We start from the raw sequence: 24,370 nt of genomic DNA, 5'->3' as shown, positions 1-24,370 counted from the left end.
TCCGCGTACCGGCAGCCTGGACAGTCTTTGTCCAGGGCAGGCTGAGCAGGGACTATAAGAACAAATTAGTGCAGAAGGGCTGAATCACTGGGTCCCAAGCTCTCCTGGGACTTCTTTCTCAGGTGGGCAGCTGTTCCCCAACAGCTTTTCATGGTGGCCACTTCACAGCTTTTCCAGTGCTTTAGGTATCACTTGTCAAAGGCAGAACTCTGCTGCCAGTGTACCAAGACGAGGACCAAGCTTGTCCTGAAACCCACGGTCCATGGAGCAGCGTGTCCACAGTGCACCTCTGAGTCCCCTTTGCAAGTGCATCTGCCCATGGAGTTTGACAGGCAATAAGTAGTGTCCTGTGTTTTTCTCAATGACAAAACTCAGCCACTGTGTACATAAAAAGCATCTTCTTCCTGATCATCCTGAACACCCTTATCCTGATGATCGACGGTGGTGAGCAGGAACAGGCTCTCCGCGCTGCACAGAGCCCGCCTGACCCCGCCGCTGCTCCAGGATCTGCCTGGGCTGAGCGCTCGCTGTGTAGGAGGGCTGGCTGCACCCCGTGACACGCCACAGCAGCAGGCTTAGGGCTGCTGCCAAGGGACACTCTGCGTGGTAGTTTTGCAGGACATGCCCATGAGAGCCAGCGCTAGCTATCAAATTCAAGTCCAGGGCTGATTTCAGATAGCCACCTTCCCTGGCCACAGCCAGCGCAGAGCAGCAGCCTTCCCTCCTGCTGTGTCCCATCCTCCCCAGGACCTTGTGTCCCCAGCTAGCCTTTGCCCTCAAATCTCAGCCTCTGAGCGCTGCCTCCCATCACAGCCAGTCTGGCAGCTCAGCTGGACGTTGGGGGACAGTATTTAGTACCTGTGTTTCCATCTCACCATTTGTTTCTCCTTTGAGCAGCACGCTCCTGCCCTCACCCTGTAACCTGGTCTCTCTTGCTGACTGCTGAGTTTCAGCAGCTGCCCCCTGTTCCCCTCCCGAGCTGATGAACAGGACCAATGTTCACTAGGTGTTCACCACTGTCATGGAGGCAGCCATCTGGGCCATTTCCAGCATTTTTGTCATCGATATTGCACTGAAAAAGCCCAGCCCTGCGCCAGACATGTCTGACGATGCTCTGCCCCTTCCCCACTTCAGAAACAAAGCAGATCTGCTAGGCTGGATTTGGGCTAGCTCAGACCCAAGTACAGCAGCCAGGTGCTGGGGGAACATGGCTCCAGGCCAGCCAGAGCCAGAGCTGACCGGTGGGTTTCCCTCCCGCAGAGGGTTACAGAGCCCAGAGGTGGAGCTGGGCAGAGAAGCCGCTGCTCCCTGCGAGAAGAGCTCCGACCTCAAGCCGCCAGCAAAGCTCGTCAGTGATGCCCTCCTGGCGAGGCTGGTGAGTCTCATGAGCCACAGAGCCCCACGCCTTGAGCGGGGCACGGCTGGGCAGGCCTCGGTGGCGGGGCATCGGGCCGGGCCTGCGCTGCACGCCGGCGAGACACTGCAGCAGGGCGAAGCAGCTGCCCGTTTGCAGGGCGACATGCAGGTGGTGCCCCGCAGCGCCCCGGCAGCGGCACCTCCACCGGGACCTGCAGAACCTGACCGAGAGCCAAGGAGGCGGCACCGGTGGCCTGGCCCCGGGACTCACTCTTCCGCTACCTGGAGCTGCTGGAGCAGCTGCAGCACAGCCCGCTGGAGCACCGCAGGCCTGGGCCGGTGAGCGCGGGGCGGCCCCACGGGCGGCTGCCCACCCAGCAGGACTCGCCCTGCCCTGCCCTGACAGCCCAGCTGCTCGCCGCAGGGCCAGCTGCAGGGCTGGCTCAGGACCGGCACCGGGACCATAGAATCATGGAATCATAGAATCATAGAATCGTTGAGGTTGGAAAAGACCTTTAAGATCATCCAGTCCAACCATTAACCTAACATTACCAAGTCCGCCACTAAACCAGTTAAGGGGAGAGTAGCAATTTCATGTTTCCTGGCTTGGTGGCTGGATTATTTTTAATGAAGTACAACCAGGAATCACTAAGGTTGGGAAGGATCTCCAAGATCATCAGCCCAACCATCACCCCAACACCCCCATGCCCACTAAACCATGTCCCAAAGTGCCACCTCTGCCCGTTTGTTGAACCCCTCCAGGGATGGGCACTCCCCCACCTATCCCATCCCGTGGCCTGGGAAGAGCGGCACGCCCCGCCGGGAGCCGCCCGCCGCCTCCAGCCAAAGGGGCACCGCCACCCGCAGCCCGCCCGCCGCCCCCTCCCGTTACTCCGCGCCGGCGCGCCCCGGGGCCAGCAGGGGGCGCTGCCGCCCGCTCCGGGCCCGCCGCCGGTGCGGGGTGGGGGGGTGCGGGGGTGCCGTCCCGCTCCGGTCAGCCCGGGGGCCGCCGCCCTTGTGCCGGGCAGACCCACCGCGGGGGCTGATCCCGCACCGGCCCAGCCAGCCGGGCTGCCCTCGGGCCGGGCAGTGCCCCGCGGCCCGGCCGCCCCCGCCGGGCTCCCGGCATCAATAATGCAAGAGCTCGGCACCGGCGGCGGCCTCGGGTTACAGCCCCGAGCCGAGGCCTGCGGGAGTCAGCCCCGCCGCGCCAGGAGCTTCCAGCCCCGGCGGCAGGAGCGGCGTGAGCGGGCAAGGGCTGGGGCTGGGGCTGGGGCTGGGCAGGGGCTGGGGCAGGGGCTGGGGGGCTGGGCAGGGGCAAGGGCAAGGGCAAGGGCAGGGGCTGGGGCAGGGGCTGGGCAGGGGCTGGGGCAGGGGCAGGGGCTGTGCAGGGGCAGGCAGCGGGGGGCTGCGGCACAGCCCCACCTCGGCGGTCCGTGGGACAGGGGGTCTTTGGGGCTGCCTGTGTCGGAGCAGGGCTGGGAGCCACAGAGGATGCGAGAGTGGCTGGGCCTGGAGCCAGGGGACGCGGGCACCTGCCGGTGCAGGCCCCACCTGCCGGTGCAGGCCCTGCGGGCCCTCGTTCATCTCTCCCTCTCTTTCATTCCTGCCGGCCGCAGGACGCAGGAATGGCTCCTTCCCTTCCCAGCTTTGGGATGCTGCTCCTGCTGTTGCTGCGGGACCCCAGCTCCGGTGAGTGAGCGTGACCCCCCCAGAGGGCAGACCCCCCTGTGCGGAGAGGGGCATAGCTCCCGAGGCAGAGAGCCCGCTCCCGGGGTGGGGGCTGCCCTGCACACCTGGGCGCTGCGGTGGTCCCCGGCGATGTTTGTGTCCCACCAGCTCTGGAAACGCGGGTGGTGGTCTCGGGTGGTGACATGGTGCGGAGCTGCGCGGAGAACCGGGGGGGGGGGGGTGTCCCAAAAAGCAGGGTCCGCAGGTGTGCGCGCGTCGGCTGCCGGCGCGGGGCGATGCTCGCAGGGCCCCCGAGGGACGCGGACCCCGCGCAGGGCTGCGGGGGCAGCGGGGCAGCCCGGGGGCGGCCGGCGAGGACCGTGCGGTGCGGCGTGCCGGCCAGCCGGGCCCTGCCCCGCAGGAGCTGCCTCGGGCGGGAGCGGCGCCGCGCCCCGACGCCTCCTGCCCGTCCTCCAGGCCCGGGCCGGGCTGCGACCGAGCGGCACCGTCCCGGCCGTCCCGCAAGCCGCAGCCCGGCGGCGCGGGGGGACGCCAGCCCCCAGGCAGAGCCCGCGGGAGGCCGCGGGGGCCCCGCCGGCGAGCAGGGCTGCCTCGACCCCGCGGGGCGCCCGGGGGGGCGCGGGCGAGCTCTCCGGCCTCCCGTCCGGCCCGGGGCAGGCGGGCGAGCCGCGGGGGCCGGTGCGGCTGCAGCTCCCGTGGCGGGGCGGCCGGCGCCGGGCCGCGCTCCTCGGCCTCCCCCGTGGGCTGCGGGGCCGCGCCGTCGGGGGGCCGCCCCCCGCGCCCCGGGAGCTGCCGGCGGGCCGGGCCGGGGCGGGGGAGCGGGGCGCGGGCCCTGCGCTGTGCGGGCCCCTCCGGAGCAGCGCGCCGGGGCTGCGGGACGCCCTGCTGCGGGCGGCGGCGCGGGCGCTGGGGGCCCCGCGCACCGGCAGCGACGGGCGCTGCTCTGGTGAGCCCCGCCGCCGGACCCCGCTCCCCGCCGCCGGACCCCGCTCCCGCTCCCCGCTGCCCGGGGCCCCGCCGCCGCCTGACGGCCGCGCTCGCCCGCAGGGACGCTGCCGCAGCTGCTGCTCTGGTGAGTCCGGGCCGCCGCACGGCCCCGCCGCTCCCGGGGAGCCCGGCCCCCGCCCCGCGGGTCGCTGGGGCCGCCCGAGGCTCGGGGGGGGTGGGCAGCGGGCCGGGGCTGGGGGAGCTCGGCCCGAGGGTGCGGGGCTGCTGCGCCGGGTGGCTCCGGACCCGCGTCCCGGCTGGCCGGGATGGGCCGGGCCATGGAGCCGTGCTGGGCGCCCTGGCCGTGGGGTGGGGCGGGCCGGGCAGCGGGGGCACCTGGGCCGCCGAGGGGTTCCTGCGGGGCAGGCAGGGCCGCAGCGGGCGGCTAAGTTGGAGAGCGGTGCTGGGGCTGCCCCGGCCGGCGCGGTCACTGATCTGGTCTCTGCCCTCCAGGGGCTTCCACCGCAACCTCAGCTGGGATGCCCGGGGCCTGGGCTTCGCGGCTGGGGTGCTCCCCACGCCGCCACCCCTCCCTGGCTGCCTCCAGCCTGTCCACCGGGCAGCAGCTGCCGTGCCCCAGGGACAGCCCTTGCTCCTGCCCCCCGTTCTGGAGGCTGCGTGCAATGACAGCGTCCCCGGGCTGCCAGGCGTCTCCAACTTCACTGTCTACCTCTACTGCAACCTCTTCAACAGCTCCCGGGGCTCCGGCCAGGACCTGGGGGCTGCCTGCTCCAACGCAGCCTGGTACCTCTCTGCGGGCGAGGGGGGCTCAGCATGGGCCCGGGCCTGCCGCGAGCGCTACCCTGCCCAGTTCAACAGCACCGTCTGCAGCAACACCTCCTTGAGGGAGAACCCCGGGCCCCAGCAGGTCCTGCTGGAGCAGCTCTGTGCCGACCTGGCCTGGGGCCTGGCAGGGGGCTGGCCCCCCAGCCGCAGCGCCTGCCCACTGGGTGCACGCTGGGATAACGCCTGGAGCTGCTTCCTGAGAAGCCGCACGCTCTGGGGTGCGCGGCTCTGTGGCAGTGGGAGCCGTGAGTTACTGCTCACCAACCTCCGGGTCTGGCTTTCCCAGCTGTGTGGCGGTCCCCAGCCCCAGGCACAGACTCCCAGTGCCTCAGAGCCTGGGAGCACAGACCCCTGCTCCTTCAGGGGCTGGAGCCTGTGGGCACGCGGGAACGCCAGCCTCTTGGAGCTGTGCAGGACTGGAAGTCCCAGCTGCTTCCAGGAGCTGGTGTGCACCAACACCTCCCTCCTGCAGCTGCTGGGGCACCCCCAGCCTGCGGTCGGGGTGCGCTGTCAGAGCGCCCTGCCTGGGGGACGCTGCCTGCTGCAGCAGCTCCTGGCGCTCCTGCCCCTGCCCCTCAGGCTGGACGCTCTGGAGCTCTGCCCGGACCCGGCTGCCTACCTGCTGGGGCTGGCCTCGCAGCTCCCGCGATGCCAGGAGGAGGCTCCAGGCTGGGCCCGCCACGTGAACTACCTCCTGCGCCTGCTTGACCGCAGCCTGGCCCTCTCTGGACAAGAGGAGGCTGGGCAGATGGCCGGGGAGCGGCTGAGTGAGGCCATTCTCCTCTCCAGCTTCCTGGACAACACCTCCTTCTGGGGCTTGCTCGGGGCAAACGCGTCCACAGGCATCCTGCGAGCCGTGGGCCAGTACCTGGGGCAGGAGCACAGGGCCTCAGCCAAGAGGGAGCTGCTGAGCTGCTTTGGTGTGAGTTGGGCAGTGCTGGGGTGGCGAGTGAGGGCCCCCCTGGGTGCAGGGCAGCGGTCAGGGTGCCAGAGCCGGGGAGCCCTCCCACTGGCTGTGGGGTCCGACCAGGGTGCAGGCCCCCGTCCCGGGGTCCCTGTCCAGTGCCAGCCCTGGAGGGAGCAGGACTGGCGCATGTGGTCTGCTCAGCCACCAGCAGTTGGGAATGGCCGGTCCTGGAGTGGGGTGTCAGGGCTGCAGCTCGGCGCAAAGCCACCCCCGTTGCCCCTGTGTCAGCTTCGCGGCAGCAAGGCTGCCCCAGACCTGCAGTGGGCACTGGGCAAGGAGCTCTGGGGGAAGGTCTGGGCCAGGGCTGGGAGTGCAGTTCTGCTCCCTCCTGCAGGCTGTGCTCTGGGACCTGCTCCAGGACAGCGAGGGTGCTCCCGCCTTGGAGATCCTGGTGCAGGTACTGCCCGCCCCGGACAGGTTGGCTCCTGGCCCACCCGGGATCTTGCAGAGTGCAGGGTCTGCCTGCTCCCTGTGCTCCTGCGGCCTGGGTCCATGCCGCCGGCTGTGCTGAGCTGTGGCCTCCCCACAGGAGTATCTGCAGATGCCAGAGGAGAGCTTCCAGGGGCTGCTGCTTGCAGCAGGGCCCGAGTCTGTGCAGCGCTTCCTGGCCCTGCTGCACCGCTCCTGGCACCGGCTGCGTGGGGAGGTGGTTAGAGGGGCTGGGATGGGGCAGGGTGTGCAGAGCCCATGTGCGGTGGCTGCAGAGCCTGTGTGATGGGGGAGAAGAGCCTGCATGTGGGGGGTGCACAGCATGTGGGGGGTATGGCCCACACACAGGGGTGCAGACCCTGCACAGAGCAGGTGCAGAGTCTGTGCTCACCGGACTTCAGAGCTGCCACGTGTGAGGGGTTGCAGAGCCCATGCACGGGGGGGGTTCATGTGCAGAGCCTGGGTGCAGGGGTGCAGAGCCCGTGCACAGGTGTGTGTGTGTGTGCGCGTGTGTGTGTGTGTGTGTGCAGAGCCTGGGCGCAGGGGTGCAGAGCCTGGGCGCAGGGGTGCAGAGCCCATGCCAGGGATGCTCTCCTGCAGCTCAGCTGGGTGGCACTGGGCTGTGCTGGCTGCTCAGGGCTGTGTCCTGCCAGAGCTGGGGCTCACACAGCTTTGCAGGTGCCATCACCTATGTCCAGGGAGGAGGCGATGCAGTCGCTGGCCGTGCTGCTGCTTCGAAGGTTGCCCCATCTCACCCCAGAGCTGTTTGTCAGTCTGTCGCAGTTCATCCCCTTCATGGCCGTGTCCGACATTGCGAGGCTCCCGCCGGCCCTCCTGGCCAACGAGAGCGTGTAAGCAGCGCTGGGTGCCTGGGCTGCCTGCATGCGTGGTGCGGCCAGCTCCGGCCTGTGCCCTGCATTGCCGTCGCCTGCAGAGCCCCAGCCCAAGCCCGCCATGCGATGGCCATGCAGGAGTCTAAGTGCCCCTGGGTCCTGGGCTCTGCAGGGCACGTGCTTGGTGATGGTCTCTGGGGTGCCATTTGGGGTGGGTGCAGGCTTGGTGCAGGCCTGGGAGGTCTCTCTGCAGCTGTGCCCCGGCACTCTGTCCCCACAGCCTCGCTGCCCTGCGGACTCACAGTGCCCGCCTGACGCGGGGGCAGAAGGCCGCCTTTGCCAGGCGCCTGCTGCAGGCCCCCTTCCTCGGGGCTGTGTCCACGTGGCCCCTTGGCTTCCTCCGTGCCGTCCTGCCACTGCTGCCCCACTTGCCGCTGCGCTGCTTCCTGCAGCTCACGCCCCAGCAGGTGGGATGCGAACCCTGGACCCCCATGCAGGCTGCTCTGCCCAGCCAGTGCGCCCTCACCCCGTGGCAGGTGGGGATCCCAACCCTGCACCCAGTGAGCTGGGACCCCTGCACCCCCGAGCTGGGAATCCTGCTCTGCCCAACCCTGCACCCCTGATCCTGCAACCCCCTGGCTGGGAACCCTACAGGCCCTTCCTTGGCCCCGCACACTGATCCCACAGCTGGGAGCCCCAGCTCCGGTCAGGAGGCCTGAGCCAAGTCTCCCCTTTTGCCTGCCCAGATCTGGGGGCTGGGGGACAGCTGGCAGCTGCTGCGGCTGGGGCTGGTGCAGGGCCGCCACATAGCAGGCAGCCTGGCGAACAGGAGCCGTGCGGCTGGCCCCGAGCCGGGGCGCAGGTGAGCGTGACCGGGGCTGCCAGTGCCAGTACAGCCATGCCCAAAGCCGGGCTGGTGCAGGGCCTTGGTCCTGCTGCGAGGGCCATAGCCTTGCTGCGGAGCGGGCCAGGATGGGTGCTGGCAGGGCTGCCCGTGCCTGCTAACAGGCTTTTTCTGTGCAGGCTGGGGGCCCTTGCCTGCTTCCTGAGCCCCGAGGAGCTGCAGGACCTGGCATGGCTGCAGGACCCTCAGGGGGCAGTGGAGCAGAGCCTGCTGGCGTGTGCAGCCGCGGGGACCCTACAGCAGCACGGGCGGGTGAGCCAGACCCCAGGAGGGATGCGTGGGCTGTGCCAGGCCACCCCCAGGGGCGCCTCGTGGATGGGCGCCCTGCGGAGCTCGGCTCCCATCCCCTTGCTCGCTTGGGGAGCCCAGCCGCAATGTGCCGGCACGAGTAGGGGCGCCAGGGCAGCAGCCCCTGGTCAGGCAGCACATCAGCTCCGTTCTTTCCCCTGCCGGCTCCTGTGACAGGGAGTGGGGCAAGCTGCGCACCGGCCCTGGGCTCATGGCCTCTCCTGCTCTGTGCTGGCAGGTCATGCTCGCCCTGGCAGACTTGCTGCGCTCCACCAGCCTGTCCATGGTGAGCCCCGGGGAGCTGCCAGCGTGGAGGGGTGTCCTCCCTGAGATGGGAGTGGGCTTCCTGGAGCGCCTGTCATCTGCCCAGCTGAACGCCCTCCTGCCCGAGCTGCGGCCGACGCAGCTGACGCGTGCCCAGGTGAGTCCAGCGGCTGCACATGCCCTGGGCAGGGGGCCCCTGGGCCTGGGGCACTGTCAGGGACTGCAGCGCAGTGCAGCCAGGCAGCCTCCGAGCCTCACCCCCCGCCCCTGCCAGGGCTGTGCTAGCCCTGCTGACCACCACTGGTCCTGCCCCCCAGGCATCCTTCCTGCTTGCACGGGCTGTCCAGAGGGACAACGTGAGTGTCTGAGGTGCCTCTGCAGGAAAAGGACGGGCTGTGGGTGCTGTGCCCTGGTGCCTGAGTGCAGCCCCAGATCTCACCCCCCCACGCCTGCATGGGCTGCCAGCCACCCCAGTCCCCGTGCTGTCGCAGGGTCCCCGTGCAAGATGCAGCCCTGCTGCAGCACGGCTGCCCGAGCGAGGCCAGCGCGTTTCTCTGCAGGTGACGGTAGGGGAAGCAGCCAGGCTGTGTCCCCTGCTGCCAGGCCTGGGACCCACGGTGCTGGCAGCTGTCCTGGCCCCTCTCCGGGTCCAAGGCTGTGCATGCCTAGGGCCAGCCCTACCCCTGCTCTCGGCGGCACAGATGGCATCCCTGCTGCAGGCTCTGCAGCCCCTGGACAGCTGGCCCCACTGCCTGCTGCCCCTGCTGCCCCTCCAGCTCCTGCGTCCTGGCACACATGCTCTGTGGGGGGCTCCACGGGACCCGAACCTGCCCTGGTCCCCACAACAGGTCAGAGGCCAGGCACAGGGCTGCGGGGGAAGGTGCTGCACCCCCGTGCCTCCCACTGCTGCCCCCCCAACAGGCCCAGCTTCTCTGGAGGGAGGTGGGAGCCGGCACTAACTGCAGCCACTGCACTGCTGGGTGAGAGCAGCCCACCTGGGCTGGCTGATGGGTGCCAGCTGGGGCACAGGGACAGGGGCGTTTGGGAGCAGACTGTGGGGTCCCACAGAGGGAAGGGAGCTGGGAGAGGGTTGGTTGCCCTGTCCAGGAGGTGGGTGGGTGCCCTGGGCAGGGTTGAGCGGGTCTCTGTGGGGTGGGGGGCGGTGAAGCCCCAACAGGGTCTAACGCCGTTGTCCTGCAGTGCCCTGGGCTCGCTGGTGGTGGGCATGAGCTGCGCCGCGCTGCAGGAGCTGGGCTGGGAGGATTTCCTGGGGGCTCTCCGGACCCTCCACACACAGCCCCGCTCCCTGCCTGCCAGCCTGGTAAGGAGAAGGCTCCACGACCACCGTGGCTAGCGGGCAGCCTGTCCCTGCCCTGCGCTCACAGCATGGCGTCCCCAGAGGCGCTGCGTGCAGGAGGAGGTGCTCAGGCGTCCTGCGCTCTCCGAGGAGGAGCTGGCATGGCTGGGACCTCGGTTCCTCATGGAGTTACCGTAGGTGTTGGGAGCAGCCTGCCCTGGGAGGCAGGGATGTGGGCCACCCCTTCTGCTCCCACTGCCCCCTTTCCCTGGGGGGAAAAGCATTGCCTGCTGGCCTACAGCCCCCTCCTTGGGCCCATCACCCTCCTTGTGTCTCCAAGGGGCTGGTGAGCCCCTGCCCTGCTGCCCACAAGTGTGGAGCAGGGACGGGTGGCAGGAGCTGTCCCTGGGGACAGCCCAGGGTGCCTGGGCACCCCTGCTGTGAGAGGGGGTCTGCAGGATGGGGCTCGGTGCCCCATTCATCCCTGGGCAGAGCAGCCCCTTGCCCTGCAGTGCCCAGCTGTGTTCTGGCTCCCGCAGGGCGAAGATGGTGGAGATGCTGCCTGATGCCGTGATGCGGCTGGTGCTGGACCACACGACCCGCCAGCCCCGCAGCCTGCTGGCCCTGCCAGCCACCCGCCAGGCAGCTCTGGCCCGCAGGGCCCTGCGCTCCCTGGTAAGGGGAGGGAGCCCTGCAAGGGGTGTGGGGAGATGCAGGCACCCACCCTCACTCCTCTGCTCTCCCCGCTGCAGCAGCTCCCGGTAGGGAGGGAGCTGGCTGGGGAGGACCTGGACCGTCTGGGCCCACTGGTGGGGTTCCTGGGCCGGGAGAGTGTGGCCCGCATCCAGCCCGAGAGCCTGCTGCCACGGCTGGGGGACCTGCAGGACACCTGCCTGGCTGCAGAGGCAGCCGCCGAGCTGGGGCGGCTGCTGCTGTCGGAGCAGGCGCTGGGGTAGGTGGTGGCCAGGGGGGCACAGGGCCCTGCCAGCACCACCTTGACCCCTGCTCCCGCAGGCCCCCCCAAGGCTGGCACCTGCCCACCCTGCAGCAGCTGGGGCGCCTGGTCTTCCTGCTGCCCCTTGAGAGCCTGCGCGCCATCCCCCGGGTGAGCACCGTGTCCTGTCCCACTGCCACCGTGCTGCCCTGCGGCTGGCCATGCCCCAGCCTCTCCGCCTGGTCCTGCAGCTGTGTTGACGCTCCCCATGCCCCATCCCCATGGCTGTGCCATCCCCACTGGTGCCCCATCCTCGTGGCCATGCCATCCCCAGTGGCGTCCCATCCTCATGGTTGTGCTGTCCCTGCCGGTGCCTTGTCCTTGTGGCTGTGCCATCCCATCAACACTCCTGCCCCTGTGACTGTGCCGTCCTTGCTGCTCCCCTGGGCCTTTCTGCCGGTGGGGTCTGTCCTGGCCCCTCTCTCCATGTCTGCCTGGTGCTGCCCCAGGACTTGCTGAGCAGAGACACAGTGGAGCAGCTGCTGCAGAGCCAGCAGAACTGGGAGCAGAGTGAGCTGGGACGCCTCTGCCACCCCTCTGGCACGCTGGGTGAGGGCCCCAGCCCGCAAGAAGTGCTGGTGGCCCCGCTGGTGGCAGCTGCCAGGCCGGGCGACCAAGGTGAGACCATGCACTCCCCCCCCCGAGCCCTGCATGGCCCCTGTCCCGGCTCGTGCACCGCCTGTCTCTGGTGCCCTCCCATGCCCTGCCCATACGCTTTGTGCCCCTGCTGCCCAGTGTCCCCCATGCCGTCCCCTCCCTGGGCTGGCCCTGTGTCCCCGGTGCTCGGTGTCCCCATGCCATCTCCTCCCCAGGTGGTGTCCCCCCCTTGTGCACCCCGCAGCTGGCACTGCGGGGGACCTGGGGCTGGGGCCAGCCCACTCAGGCTGGCTCTGCAGCCCCCGTGCCCAGCTGTGCTGACATGCGTGCCACCTTCCCTGCGGCGTGGAGCGCGGCCCAGCTGGCCGCCATGGCCCCCCAGCAGCTGGAGGGCTGCCTGGGGCTGCTCAGCCAGGACCCGGCGCTGCGCCCAGACCAGCTCCGGGCTGCCCTGGGCCAGGCCCGGCGGGTGAGGGCAGATACGTGGGGCCATGCTGGTGGGTGTGACGGGGCTCTGCAGGGCTGGCTGGGCTGGGCTGGCCCTGGGGGAGGGGGGTGGCCTTGGGGGGCTGCCAGGGGGTGCTGGCCTTGGGGGGCTGCCCGTGGGAGGGCTGTGCTGGCCTTGGGGGGGGGTTGTCCTTGGAGGGCTGTGCTGGCCTTGGGGTCTGTCTGTGGGCAGCTGTGCTGGCCTTGGGGGGCTGCCCGTGGGGGTCCGTGCTGGCGCTGCCCGGCGGCGCTGGGCCAGGGGCTGCCGGCAGCTCGCGGTGCTGCTGGTGCTGCAGCTGTGGGGCAGCACCCGGGCGCTGGAGCCAGCCCAGACCCTGCGCCTGGGCCGGCTGGCCACCCAGCTGGGTGAGCTGGAGCTGCGGGAGCTGCTGCTGCCCGACTGGGAGACCCTCTCCGCCCTGGGGGAGCTGGACGGCTGGTCGCCCGAGCAGGTGAGGTCCTGGGGGCCGGGGGGGCGGGGGGCGGCTGGCCCCCGTGACGGGCTTTCCCCCAGATGCGGGCTGTGGTGTCCGCCTTCCTGCGGCAGCGCAGGGGGAGCGCCCGGGACCTGGGGCTGCCCGAGCTGGTGGCACTGGGGCACCTGCTCTGCGGGCTGCCGGTGGCTGAGCTGCGGAGCCTGGACAGTCGGGAGCTCAGGTGGGTGTGCGCCCGCGGGGACTGCGGGCTGAGCGTGCAGGGGTGCTGCGCCCCAGCATGCGGCCACCTGATGCTGCCTGCTCCCTGCAGCAAAGCTGCCCCGTTCCTGGGCTCACTGAGCCTGCGCTGCACAGAGCAGCAGGCGGAGGTGCTGGCTGCCCACCTGACCTCCAGTGCTGCCTTTGGCCTGGCCTCTGCCTGGGGACCCGAAATCTTCACGGAGGTCGGGACGCTGGCAGGTGAGGGCTGGGACAGCGCTATGTCCCATGGTTGTGGCTGTCTGCCCTGCTGGCCCCTGTGCCTGGGGATGGTGTCCTGACCCTGCACTCTGTTCCCCAGCTGGGCTCCCCGACATCATCCTCTCTGCACTGGTCCCCGAACAGATCTGGGCACTCACGCCCCAGGCCATCGCTGCTGTGCCGGCACCCAAGTTCGCAGTGAGTTCCCAGCATCCCCTGCCAGCATGCTCGGCTGGGGAGGGGGGATCCCAGGCTGGGCCAGCGTGGTGGGAGCCCCCCGCGCTGGACGCTGAGGGACGGAGGTGGGACGTGTCCTGGCTGTGCTGGGGAGCAGGCGCAGGGCCTCGCCGTGGCTGGCTGCCCTGTCCCCACAGGTGGTGTTTGGCCCAGCTCAGCTGCGCACCCTCTCCAGCGCCCAGGCTGCAGCTGTCACCCTGGGGCAGCGCCGGTGGCTCAGCAGCGCCCAGCGCCAGGCCCTGGCCAGCGCCCAGCGCGAGGGAGAGTCTGCCCAGGACGGCCAAGGTGAGAGCGGCAGGGTGGCTTCTGTCCCCATGCAGCGCCCAGCCTGCCCGCCACGGGTGGCTCCCCTGCCCGCTTGCCCCTTGTCCCTGCTCTGCACCTCTGGGCTCAGCACGGGCACCCGTGGATGCCGGGAGGGCTCAGGTTGTGCGGGTTTGGCCCCTGGTGCCCGCAGCACTGCCCCATGACAAGGCTGGTCCCGCTGCCTGCCCAGCTCACGCTCGCTGTCAGGCCATGTTCCGTCCCACCTCTGCCCAAATGAGACCTCCCTGCTGCTGCCCCTGCCCTAAACCCAGGTCCCAAACAGCCACTCTGGGGGCAGCAGCAGACTGCGCTGTCCCTGCCCAGAGCTGTGCATGCACGTGCATGTGCGCACGTGTACATGCGTGTAAACACCGTGAGGGCTCCTGGGAGCAGCAGGGATGTGAGCCCCTCCACAGCGTGCCAGGGCTGGCACGCTCAGCTCTGATGATGCTTTCTCTCCTGCAGGCAGGAGCGGAGCCAGGCCCCAGTCTGACTTCACCTTGGCTCTCCTCCTCTGCCTACCCCGCTGCTTTCTGTGAGCATCCCAGGAATAAACTTGTGATGGGCACAAGCAATGAGCTCTGCTCCCTGCCTGCCTGCAGCAACACGTCGTCCCAGAGCAGCTTTCCCTGCCCAGCCCTGACTGTCCCTGCAGCTCCTGGCACTGCAGCAAGCTGCCCCCCAGCCCTGGTTCCCTACCCACATGCGGTCCCTTGCGGCCCCCCAGACCAGGGCAGCCCCAGTGGCCCCCCCAGGCCTGCTCCCCAGGGCAGCAGTGGCTCAGGGAAATCCCGGGGAGGGCTGCTCAGGGCAGGTGCAGGAAACCCAGACCTGGGTGGGTGCACCTCTGCAGGGGCACGGGGTGCTGGGGACACCAGTGGGGTGGCGGGTGCTGGGGTAAGGAGGAGACCGAGCCATGGCTACAGCAGTGCATGTTTATGGGGTCTGGCCTGGCGCGTTGCGGGTAACAGGACGCACAGAGATCATGTAAGCTACGGGAGGAGCTGTGTCCCATGAGGCTGGTGCTGCCTTGGTCCAGCTCAGTGCCGGAACTGCGGCACCGGGGAGGGGATGCGGATGTCCTGCCCCTTCTCCAGCCGCCGCTCACAGTCAATCAGGTAGTTCACACCGTCTATCACCAGCTGCACCAGCTCCACCTGCACCAGGAGCACACACGTCCTGAGTCAGGGGCTGTCCTGGGAGCCATGCTAGCAAGGCACCCACCCGGCCCCACTGCATGAAGGGCAGGCGCTGCCACCCCCAGTCCCCACGCGCTGGCCCCAGCACACAGCCCTGGAGCTGTTTGGGCACCATGGGCCTGTCACACACACACACTCCAGAACCTCCCTAAACAAAAGCAGCTCTGCCCGGCACCCACCTCTGACTTCCCCAGCCGGTCCAGGTTGGAGATGTCGAAGACGCTGCCAGTAGCTGCGGTGTCCACACCACCTGTCCCACGCTTCTGTAGCCGGAGGTTCTCCAGGATCTTAGGGAAGCGGCTATCCTGGTGCCCAGAGAAGGTGTCAGTGCTCAGCGGGACCATCAGCAAGGGAGTTGGGGCTTTGAAGCCCTGGGGCAGCCCTCCCACTGCTCACAGGACCCCATCAGTGGGCTGGTAATCCCTGCAGGGAGCCCTGCCCTGAGCAGACCCAGGTTGACACCTGGGTCCCCATCCCCTCCAGCCATGGATGCAGGCATGGGCTGGACCGTACGCTCCACTGCCTGGGGGAACCTGAGTGAGGTCCGGGTCCGGGTCCCGTGCAGTCCTGCACTTCCCGTGTGGCTGGGCTCCCTGCACCCTGGCAGCCGGGGCTCCCCACAGCCCTGGCTTGGCTCCCCACAAGACCAGCCATGGTAATACCTTGCTGAGCAGCGGCAGCTTGATGTGGACGCCTGCTCGCAGCCCAGTGCCCAGGTTGGAGGGACAGGTCAGGATGTAACCCAGCCGCTCATTCCACATGAACTCCCAGCCTCGCTCCTGGATTAGCCGCTCCACCTGGGTTGGAGGCACAAGCAGCCATTCAGTCCCTGGCCATGGGGTGCCCAGGCCTCTGCACGACAGCACCGTGCCCAGCCCTGGCTGCGTGCATGGGGCCAGCCCCACAGCAGCCCTGCTTGTCCCTGTCCGCCTGTCCGCCTATCTGCCTGTCCATGGGGCTGGCGCAGTGGGGGCTGGCGGGTGCTCACCTCCTTCAGGCCCCGACAGAACCGCTCAAAGACGCGCTTCATGTTGCCACCCTTCTCCATGGAGATGACGCGTGTGTGGTCCTCCTCGTTGATCCAGATCAGGAAGGTCTTCTCATTGTTGTGCCTAGGGACAGGGCAGAGTTAGGCTGCGGTGGTGGCTGGCAGAGCCCCCGTGCCCACCCAGCCACCCGTGCCAGCCCCAGCCGTGCTCCTTCTGCCCCTGCAACCATGGTGCCAGTGCTGCCCCACGGTCCCAGTGCTCTGCCTGTGGCTGGGAGCACGTTGCCAGAGCACAGCCTGGCAGCAAGGCAGACAGCCAGGAGGTGCTCCTGGAGACAGGAGCGTGGGTGATGGGTCCTGGCTCCGGTGCCGTGGGCGCAGGCAAGTGCTGCTGGGGAGGAGCAGCGTGGTGTCAGCATGGTGGCAACCCTGCCTGGACTGGGGACAGGGCCACAGCTCCTGCACCGCGCAGGCAGCGGGAGGGGGCTGTGAGGCGTGGGGTGCACATTGGGACGCTGCGTTAGGGGGTGGCTGGAGCTGGGGACCATGTGTGCTGTGGAGGTGTTTTCCATGAGGCTGCTATAAAGGCGCTGTGCCAGCAAGGGCGGTGTGGGCGAGTGCGTGTGCCGGCTGTCACTCCCCAGGAGCGTGGGATGCTGTATGGGATGTGGCATGGCTGTGCAGAGATGCTGGGAGGGAGCAGTAAGATACAATTGCGGCAGGATAAGTTTGGGGGCAGGTAGAGTGTGCACAGAACCAGGAGGAGCACCGGGGACTGCCTGGGGAGAAGGTGGCAATTAGAGGTTTTGGGCAGCCTGGAGTGCAAGGTGCTGCAGGATGGTGAGAGCAGGCAGGACCAACAGCAGGGGCTGGCTCCGAAGTCCCACTTCTTAGGAGGACGCTGTGGCTTGTGTATGGAGTGGCTGGCTGCTGATCGCAGCGCTCAAGGGGCTCCCAGGTCAGGTGTGAGCAGGGAGAGCCCAGCTCTGCGTGGCCACAGAGCCCGGGGTGAGCGCTGCCCAGGGGAGCCGGTGCCGCATGTGCGGGGGCCTGCGGTTCGGCGAGCATGAAGAATGTGGGTGGCGGGGCTGGGGCAGCAGGACAGAGCAGCAGTGTCCCCCGCCTTTCTGCCCTGCTGACTGCCCAATACTGGGGCAGATCCTCACCAGATCCCTCGGGCGTCGGGCCAGTCCCGGGCCATTCCTGCTGCCGTCAGGAGCGGGGACACTGGCTTGTCGAAGAGGAAGTGGTCCTGGAGGGAGGCAGAGTGTGAGGGCTTGCCAGGGCTGCACGGCTGGTGCCAGGGCACACTGCCTCACGGGTCCCAACCTGCCGTGCAGGCGATGCACTGTGGCTGTCCCAGGCAGGGCAAGCTTGCCTGCTGTCCCCACCTGTGGGCAGGAGTCCCTGCTTTCCTGGCCATGGAAGCAGAAGGCTGCTGATGCACAGCCCACCCCGCAGCAGGGGCTAGCGGAGCACCGGCCATGTGCCACGAGCCCGCCTTCCCCTGGGCACGGGCAGGGACATGGGGTGAGAGCTGGCAGGGGCCATGAGCTGCTGGGGCTGGGTTCAGCAAGCTCCATCCTCCCCTGGCTCGGGAGGGCTCAGCAGCCCTGTGAGCACCCTCTACACTGCGGGACAGCCTCACTGGGGAAGGGGGTCCTGGTCCCACAGGGCAGTGGTGCTGGGAAAGGAGGATATGGCCCCCCGGAGAGGCAATGCCGGCGAAGGGGTCCTGCTCCATGGGCACCCGGGGTGGATGGCCGGGAGCTGCACTAACTCACATCAATGAGCTGCTGTTGCTCCTTCTCGGTCATCTCGCTGAGGCGGTAGTACCGGCCTGCCAGGTCTCCAGTGAGGCCGTTCAGTGCCTCTACGGCCACTTTCTCCACCTCTCGCCGCTCGGCACGGGTGCAGGCTGGTGGCAGGCTCAGCCCACGGATGCTACGCCCAGTCCGGACCCGGGACGAGAGCACGTAGCGCTCATCGAAGTGGCCAAACTTTATCTGGAACAGACACGAGCCGTGGGGTGCTTACGGGGCAGTGCCAGTGCTGGCAGGGGCTCTGTCCCCCAAGGCCTGGGGAAGGGCCCCCATGCACAGCATCACTGCCCAGCTCATGCACCTTGGTGGCATCCAGGTCTGTGACGTGTTTCATGGTGCGGGGGTTGTATCCGTTGTGCCGCTCCTGAATCACGGGGTCAAACAGGTCAGCAAACACCTAGAAGCAAACGGGATGATGTGCAGCACTGCAGACCCAGCACCCCACAAAGCCCCTGCCACAAGCTCGGCACAGTCCCGCTGCCAGCATGGGGGACGTGGCAGCAGTGGGGCTGCCGAGGGTGGCTGGGGGCCACAGCTCATCCTGCAATGCAATGGCAATCCACGGGGCTGACACTGCCTGGGCAAGTGGGGCTCAGGGGCGAGGATGATGAGGAGGAGGTTGCAGGACTCTAGGAATGGCTGATCTGAAGGAGCCCTGTGTCCCACAGGGACACGCTGGGGCTGGCCAAGGGGCCTCTCCAGCTGCCTGGGCTGGGCAAGAGGAGGTGGGCAGTAACATCCCAGGCTGCTGGATATACCACAGGTACTGGGACTGCCCTGGCTACTGCAGGTACCCTGGAGAGCCTGGAGCATGGCAGGGCTCTGGCCACCACTCACCTCATAGGTTTCTTCATCGCCAGCTACCATGCCCACAGTCTTGATGAAGGGGTGGCCAGGGTTGTCGACACCCGTCTGGATGCACTGGTCCAAGGTCCAGCCATTTGGGGTTGCTTTGTCACAGAGCCTGGCATAGATGGCTGGCGTCAGGTTGCTGGCCATGCAGTTGTTGTGCTTCCGCAGGTCAGGGTATTCGGCACTGCAGGAGGAGAGACCAATGAGTCCTTTGGGGCCAAGGGACCCCAGCACTCGTGCCCTTGCCCCACAGAGACCCTCAGGGCAGGTGTGGGCAGGGGAGCTCCAGGGAGGTCAAGCTGCTCTGCTTGTCCACACTAGCAAAGGCCAGCTGGGAGCGGGAAGGCAGCCACCGGCATCGCACAGCGAGGGCAAAGAGCAGCCCGAGCCGAGGGCTGACATTGCCACAAGGACAAGAGTCCACGAGCAAATCTGAAGTGGTTGTTAGGGTGTGGCTCCTTATCAGCCGCGTACCAGGGCCCTGGGGTTGGGAGAGCTTGCCAGGCAAGCGGCGGCGGCCACGTCAGCTGCAGCCCCGTGCTGGGGCACAGGCAGCTGCTGGGAACCCGTGCGCTGAGCTGCCAGGGTGGCCGGGCCGTGGAGGGGGGGCTCTCGCTCCCCTTCTCCTCCCTGGGGCTGCCCCAACACCAGCCCAAACGGAGGGTGGCTGCTCCCACTGCCCCTTCTGCCCGTGCAGCGGAGGCAGGGCATTCAGCCCCTGGGGGCCCTGGCGTGCCTGGCCCCTGGCCCCAGCCGAATGCCATGACCCCCGGTCCCTCCACCCCCCAGATGCCGCTGGGCAGGAGATTGGTTGACCCCAATCTGCAGCAGGTGGGAACCGTGCTGCTGCGGCGCAGTTTATTGTATTAGGGGGATGCTTTTCTCTAATCAGCTTAGCGGGAGGCCGTCCCCTGACCTCATTCCCACTTTAGCCAGGCTTTGTGCTTGTTCTGCGCTCACAGGGGCACTGGCAGGGCAGGACCTCAACAGCTCTCTCCTTGGCCAGGTCCCTCCTGCTGGGAGGTGGTGCCTGCGCTTGCCCCCGTGGGACAGGACTGGCACTTGTCAGCCCAGGAGATCTGGCTGGTGGCTGGAGGGGGTCCCAGAGCCCTGGGGACGCCTGTCTCCTGTCCCAGGAGGGGCACTGCCTTGAGGGGGGGGATCCATGTGGGAGAAGAAGAGCTGGGACTAGTGCGGATCCGGTTCGGTGGCAGCAACAGCCGGCCACCATCACCAGCAGTGAGGCCTGGCACCCTCCCGGTGCTCAGGTCCTGCTCCCGGGCCTCACACCCGCACAGGGCGCCGGGTCTGGCTGCCAGCGCCCGGCTCCCGTGCTGCAATGCAGAGTGCTGTCGCTGCTGCCGCCTCCTCCCCTGCGTCTGCAGGCCAAGGAATGTGCGTTGGCCCTTCGCCTACGGCTTGGCTACTGCTTGTGGCTTTCTGCGCTTTTCAGAAAGAAAGGGAGGTAGGGCTTACATTGTTTGCTCTGTGTAGGGAAGCGCTCGGCTCCAGCCTGGACCAGTGCAAGGAGGCATTTGCTCCAGGCAGGATCTCGTCCCAGGCTGTGCAGGCTGAGGGCTGCTCCCCCAGCCCACACACATATCTGTGCCGTGCTGAGGTGCTCCAGGTCAGAGGCTGAGTTGTCGTATATAGGATGCAGCCTGCCCCAGCCTCCCCCGCTGCTCCTGCCCCTGCCGTCAGCTGTCTACTGAACCATGTCTCCCCAGGGAGAGACACTCTGGTAAAAGCATTTGCTGATTAGAATGGGACACTTGGACAAGTTCCTCCCCCACCCCCTGCACGGCTAGTGCCGCCTGGCCTGCCAGGACCACAGCGTGCCGGCTGGGCTTTCCACCCTGGTGTCAGTGGACTACGTCCAGGGAGCCATCAAAGGTTGCTAAGGGAAGCAAGCTTACTTCCAGCAAGCAGAAGACTGCTGCAGGTTTAAGCATGCTGCCTGCTATGGGCAGTCCGTACCTTCACTGAAGTGTTCAGAGAGTCCAAAACCCTGAGACTCCGGCCCCTGCCTGCAGGGTCCGTGCCTGCTGCAGTGCTGATTTAGCTCCTGGCCTGAATGTACCCCCTGCCCCAGAACAGCCATGAATAACAGCCAGCAAATCCGGGGAATCTCTCCAGCCTTTCTGGAGCACCCAGACTAAGCTGGATGGTGCCAGGATTGGCAGGGCAATGCAGGGATGAAGGTGTTGAGCTCACAAGTGGTGCCCCGCAGAGCTGCAGGGGAGACTGCCCATTCCTGCAGCCTGGGCCACGTCCTGGGGCTGGCGTGGGAGGGTTTGTGGAGCGGGCACCGTGCTACCGCTGCACTCTCCTAGGTGTCCAGGTGTCCTTGGCCACAAGCATGAAGGCAACACTGCACTTGACCTTACTGGTGCCACCTCGGCCCCTTAGTTTTGGTCCTCAAAGCTGTTTTTTAAATTATGATGCTTTCAGCACCATCTTTTGTTCCCAGTGCCCCCCCCCGGCTCCCCAGACACAGAGGCTGGAAGTGCCTTTGCCGGAAGGCGGACGTCTGCCAGGAGCGCGGCTCAGCGCGGGCGCTTTGCTACCACCCGTGCTGTCCCCCGAGGCAGCTCGGCGCTGCCGTCCTGCCCGCGACCTCGGGGTGCAGCTGCCTGCAGCAACTGCTCCAGGGCGGTGCTTCACCCTGGAGGAGACCTGCTAAGCACTCAGCAGGTATTATTAGTCCGTCTACTGAGTGGGCAGCCTCTCTGGGAGCGGCAGCCCCCTGCATCTACCCGCAGCTCTTCACCGCTAATCCAGCTGCCTCCAGTGCCTTTCCCGGTGTCCCTGGCTCTGCAGGAGCCCATGCTGATGGCAGCCCCTGCCGCATGCGGCCTCTGGGGAGGCGTGGGGGTGCGTGGGGTGAGCGGTGCGGACCCTGCGTGGTGGCGGCAGGCGGGAGGGGCCGGGTGCTGGCAGGTTGCTGCAGGCAGTGGAGCATGTGGCTTGTTTACGCAGGGAGGAGGGGGCTCGGGCTTTGTGTGGAGACGCTTTGGCGGGGAGTCCCAGCGTGACCATCCAAACACAGCGTCGTGCCTTGTGTGGGACCCTGCCTGGCAGCGGGCACATCTGTGCCCACATCTCCTCAGGCGGGGGTGCCCATGCCCCCCTCAGTGTGGCCATTTGCACTGTGGCACCTCCGACAAGTGGCTGTGGAGCGCTGCTCACATCCCTCAAGGGTGTTGCCAATGTCTCTCCTTACTTAACTTAAAGACTAGAGGAGCAAAATCGCCAGGTGGGTTGACTTGCCCCGGCAGAGCGGGATGCTGCAGCTCACCCATGGGGCTCTGTCCAGGCTCTTTGCAAGTGTCAGCACCATCACAAAACTGTTCCCAGCCAAACAGACCCTCCCAGGAAGCTCATTTTAGAGCTTGTCAGCCACATCCCCTCCCTTGATTCCATCCCCTCCTCCAGACTCACTTCAGCCCCCTCCTTCCCACAGATGGTGCCTGGCTGTCCCCCCCAGCCCTGTCCTTGTTTTCACCATCAACCCTCTGACCTGCTGTTTTACCCCAGCCACCGATCCTGCCACAGCAACGCCTTTGCAGCACGGCCAGCTTGGCCCCTGCCCCTAGCCAAGAAGGACACAGCCGGTGTGTTGTGTGTGCAAGGGGACACTCGTGTGTCCAGGTTTAGCAGGGACAGGCCAGCTCTCCCCAGGCCCCAGTGCCCTTGCCCGCAGGAGCAGGACACAGGCACAGTGCCTGCCTTTCTCACACCAGGCAGCAGGTCTCACAGGGCCCGGTGCTTTTCCCTCACCACCCTCACTCGGTGAAGACCTGATGTCTGTGGCCCTGCAGTTGTTCAGAAAGCTTGAAAATACAACCCTCTTGGGAGTTTAATAAACAATAACATCCAGCCTTCATCATTCTTTGAACTTGCTCCATTTCCATCCCCTCGTTTCTGTGGCCCGACCCAGCACGTCTGAGCCCCCAGCGCTGGCTCTCAGCACACAGCTTTCTGCATGAGCAGGGCTCTCAGCCTGCAATGCAGCGCAGCGCCGCTCTCTAACTGCACGGTGTTTGCTGCAGGGATCACAGCTGCATGTGTTTGGAGCAGTAACGTGCTGCCTCCTTTCCCACTCTGCTCCTTCACTGTGCACCATCTCTGCCGGCATCAGGATGGGGAGGAAAACCCGCTCCTTGCTTTCCTGACCTGTGTCTGAGCTGTGCCACGCTGAGCAGCCGGTGCCAGTGCAAGGCGTAAGGACTCGCCGGTGGTTGCCACGTCCCTCTCCCCTCCCGGCCCTGTCCTTACCCTGCCCGGCCCTTGTGAGGCACAGGCAGCTCCTGCCTCCAGCCCCATCTTGTGCCCTGCCCTGGCCCTCCACGCTCCTCGGGGCCAGGCAGCGCGGGCACCGGGCAGGACCCGCCTCCACCTCTCCCGGCCGCCAGGCTCCTGCTTCCTTATTACTACGGGAAGCAGTGGTGAGCAGAGCAGCAGTAATGCCTCTGCCCACGGCAGCGAAGCGCCTGGCCCTCCTGGGGCCCGGCCGGGCTCCCCGGGGCAGCCCTTGGCAAAGAGCAGTTCGAAGGGGGCATGACAGGGGACCTTCTATGCTGGAGCTTGAGCCTTAGCACTGCTCCGCAGCTGCGACACTTATCTGGCTTAAGGGATCAGGCACCGGTTGTGTAAATAGGGCCAGCAGAGCCAGCATTACCCCAAAAGCACCCCTAAACCAGGCTGCGACCGTGCACATGCCCGCCTGGCCTGGCCTGGCGCCGTGCCCGCCTCCCAGGAGTCCCGACTGCACATCTCAAGGCTCATCTTCATCCAAAATTTACCCACAGGCTGCGGGCTGCCTGCTCAGCACCTGCAGGCCCCTCCAGTTCTCCCTTTAAAAGCTGCCCCTGAGATGGAAGAGCGAGGACCTGCCAGGAAACCTTCTCTTCTAAATGGAGAAGTCCCTGTCCCGAAGGCAGGAGTGCGGGAAGACTGGCACAGCCAGATGGGGTCGGGCCAGGAGCTGCCGCCAGCCCCGGGGGCTGCCGGGGAGCCCCCGTCTCTGCTTGGACACCGGCTCTTGCAGACTGAGCTCCTGGATGTTTTGCCAGGAGGAGAAAATGAGGCCTTTGCTCCGTCCTGTTCCCACCAGGACATTGGCAAGTCTTCCCCGGCTCCTGCGACAACTGGGCCGAGCGCGGGGTACGTCCTCACCCGTGCCGGCTGTCCTGGCGATGCCGCCGCGCCAGGCTGACCCACCTCCCCGCCAGCCCCCAGCCCCGCCAGCCCTGCGACGTGCCCCCGGCCCAGCCCGGCTGGCAAGCGCTTGTCCCCCTCCCGCTGCCGCCCGCCCCAGGCAGCGGCGCAGCCGCTTGTCCCAGCGCTCGGCGCCTGCCCCGGGCCGCCGGCACACCGGGGCTCCCGGCCCGGCCCCCGCAGCCCGCACGGCCCCGGCTCCGCCTGGGCACCGTGGCGGCCCGGCCGGCGCGGGGGGGCCCAGCCCCGCCCCGGGGAGCCGAGCCCCGCGCCCCGAGCCCCGGCGGGGCGGTTGGGGCCGCGCGGCCCCGGGGAGGCCGGGCAGGGCGCGGAGACCCCGCCGCGGCGGCGCCGGTGCCCTTGGGCGCGGGGCCGGCGGGGCCGGCGGCGGCGGTGGCCGGCGGGGCCGAGGCGGGGTGGCTCCGTCCAACGCGGCCGAGCCCCCGCCGCCCGCCCGGGGCCCGGTTCGGGCCCGGTGCCTGGGCGTCCCGGTCACCCCCGCCCGCGGACGAGCGCGTCCGCCCCCGCCGCCCCCCGGAGCCGCCCCGGGGCCCCCGGCCGCGGCCCCGCCGCCCCCCGCACGTGCGCCCCCGCCGCCCGCGCCCGGTACCTGGGCGGGTATCGCCGCCGCTGCCGGTCGCCGGCGCTGACCGCGTCCCGGGAGAGCAGGAAGCCGGCGGCGAGGGAGCCGGCGCCCACCATGGCCAGGAGGCCGGCGGAGCGGCGGGCGGAGAGGGCGCGGGCGAAGGTGCTGGCCATCGCGGAGCGGCGGCGCGGCGGAGCGGGCGCGGCGGGGCCGGAAGGCGGACGTGATGGGAATGGGAACGGGAATGGGAATGGGAACGGCGGCGGCAGGGTGCGCGGGGGGCGGGGAGCCGGCGGGCACGGGGGGGGCCGGGACGGCAACCGCCACCTGCTCGCCCGCCCCGCCCCGCCCCGCCCCGCGCGGGGCCGCCGCCGCCTTCAGCA

At 68.1% G+C, this 24,370-nt stretch overlaps 2 protein-coding genes across 2 annotated transcripts; one reads left to right on the top strand and one right to left on the bottom strand.

Moving 5' to 3' along the window:
• Positions 1-1,207: 1,207 nt before the first annotated feature.
• Positions 1,208-13,858, top strand: STRC (stereocilin). The gene is made up of 23 exons (XM_075714111.1): positions 1,208-1,605; positions 4,489-5,743; positions 6,123-6,185; positions 6,318-6,437; positions 6,896-7,068; positions 7,331-7,517; positions 7,797-7,912; positions 8,074-8,206; positions 8,481-8,663; positions 9,067-9,308; positions 9,707-9,827; positions 9,906-9,997; positions 10,343-10,478; positions 10,556-10,755; positions 10,818-10,908; positions 11,247-11,415; positions 11,610-11,863; positions 12,177-12,332; positions 12,395-12,537; positions 12,628-12,776; positions 12,877-12,974; positions 13,151-13,298; positions 13,785-13,858. The coding sequence occupies exons 1-23, from the start codon at positions 1,208-1,210 to the stop codon at positions 13,856-13,858; spliced, it is 4,701 nt and encodes a 1,566-aa protein (XP_075570226.1).
• Positions 13,859-14,359: 501 nt separating this feature from the next.
• On the bottom strand, positions 14,360-24,160 carry CKMT1A (creatine kinase, mitochondrial 1A). The gene is made up of 9 exons (XM_075713911.1): positions 24,012-24,160; positions 18,167-18,365; positions 17,631-17,726; positions 17,291-17,512; positions 16,673-16,758; positions 15,507-15,630; positions 15,181-15,315; positions 14,698-14,823; positions 14,360-14,476 (listed from the first exon to the last, which is right to left on the bottom strand). Exons 1-9 carry the CDS (start codon positions 24,158-24,160, stop codon positions 14,360-14,362), a joined length of 1,254 nt encoding a protein of 417 aa, XP_075570026.1.
• Between the last annotated feature and the right edge of the window lie 210 nt (positions 24,161-24,370).

The sequence above is a fragment of the Pelecanus crispus genome, chromosome 7 (assembly GCF_030463565.1).
Source record: "Pelecanus crispus isolate bPelCri1 chromosome 7, bPelCri1.pri, whole genome shotgun sequence".
In the NCBI taxonomy this organism is placed as follows: domain Eukaryota; kingdom Metazoa; phylum Chordata; class Aves; order Pelecaniformes; family Pelecanidae; genus Pelecanus; species Pelecanus crispus.
This window is presented reverse-complemented; position numbering and strand designations above follow the sequence as displayed.

Bases quoted from the DNA above. Each gene is read 5' to 3' on its own strand.
- CKMT1A (XM_075713911.1), bottom strand. From the start codon at position 24,160: ATGGCCAGCACCTTCGCCCGCGCCCTCTCCGCCCGCCGCTCCGCCGGC. The intron at 18,366-24,011 runs GTACCGGGCGCG...CTCCTCCTGCAG, and splicing joins CGGCGGCGATACCCGCCCAG to TGCCGAATACCCTGACCTGC. The intron at 17,513-17,630 runs GTGCATGAGCTG...TGTCTGTTCCAG, and splicing joins CAGACCTGGATGCCACCAAG to ATAAAGTTTGGCCACTTCGA.
- STRC (XM_075714111.1), top strand. From the start codon at position 1,208: ATGGCTCCAGGCCAGCCAGAGCCAGAGCTGACCGGTGGGTTTCCCTCC. The intron at 1,606-4,488 runs GTGGCCTGGCCC...TCTGCCCTCCAG, and splicing joins GAGCCAAGGAGGCGGCACCG to GGGCTTCCACCGCAACCTCA. The intron at 5,744-6,122 runs GTGAGTTGGGCA...TCCCTCCTGCAG, and splicing joins AGCTGCTGAGCTGCTTTGGT to GCTGTGCTCTGGGACCTGCT.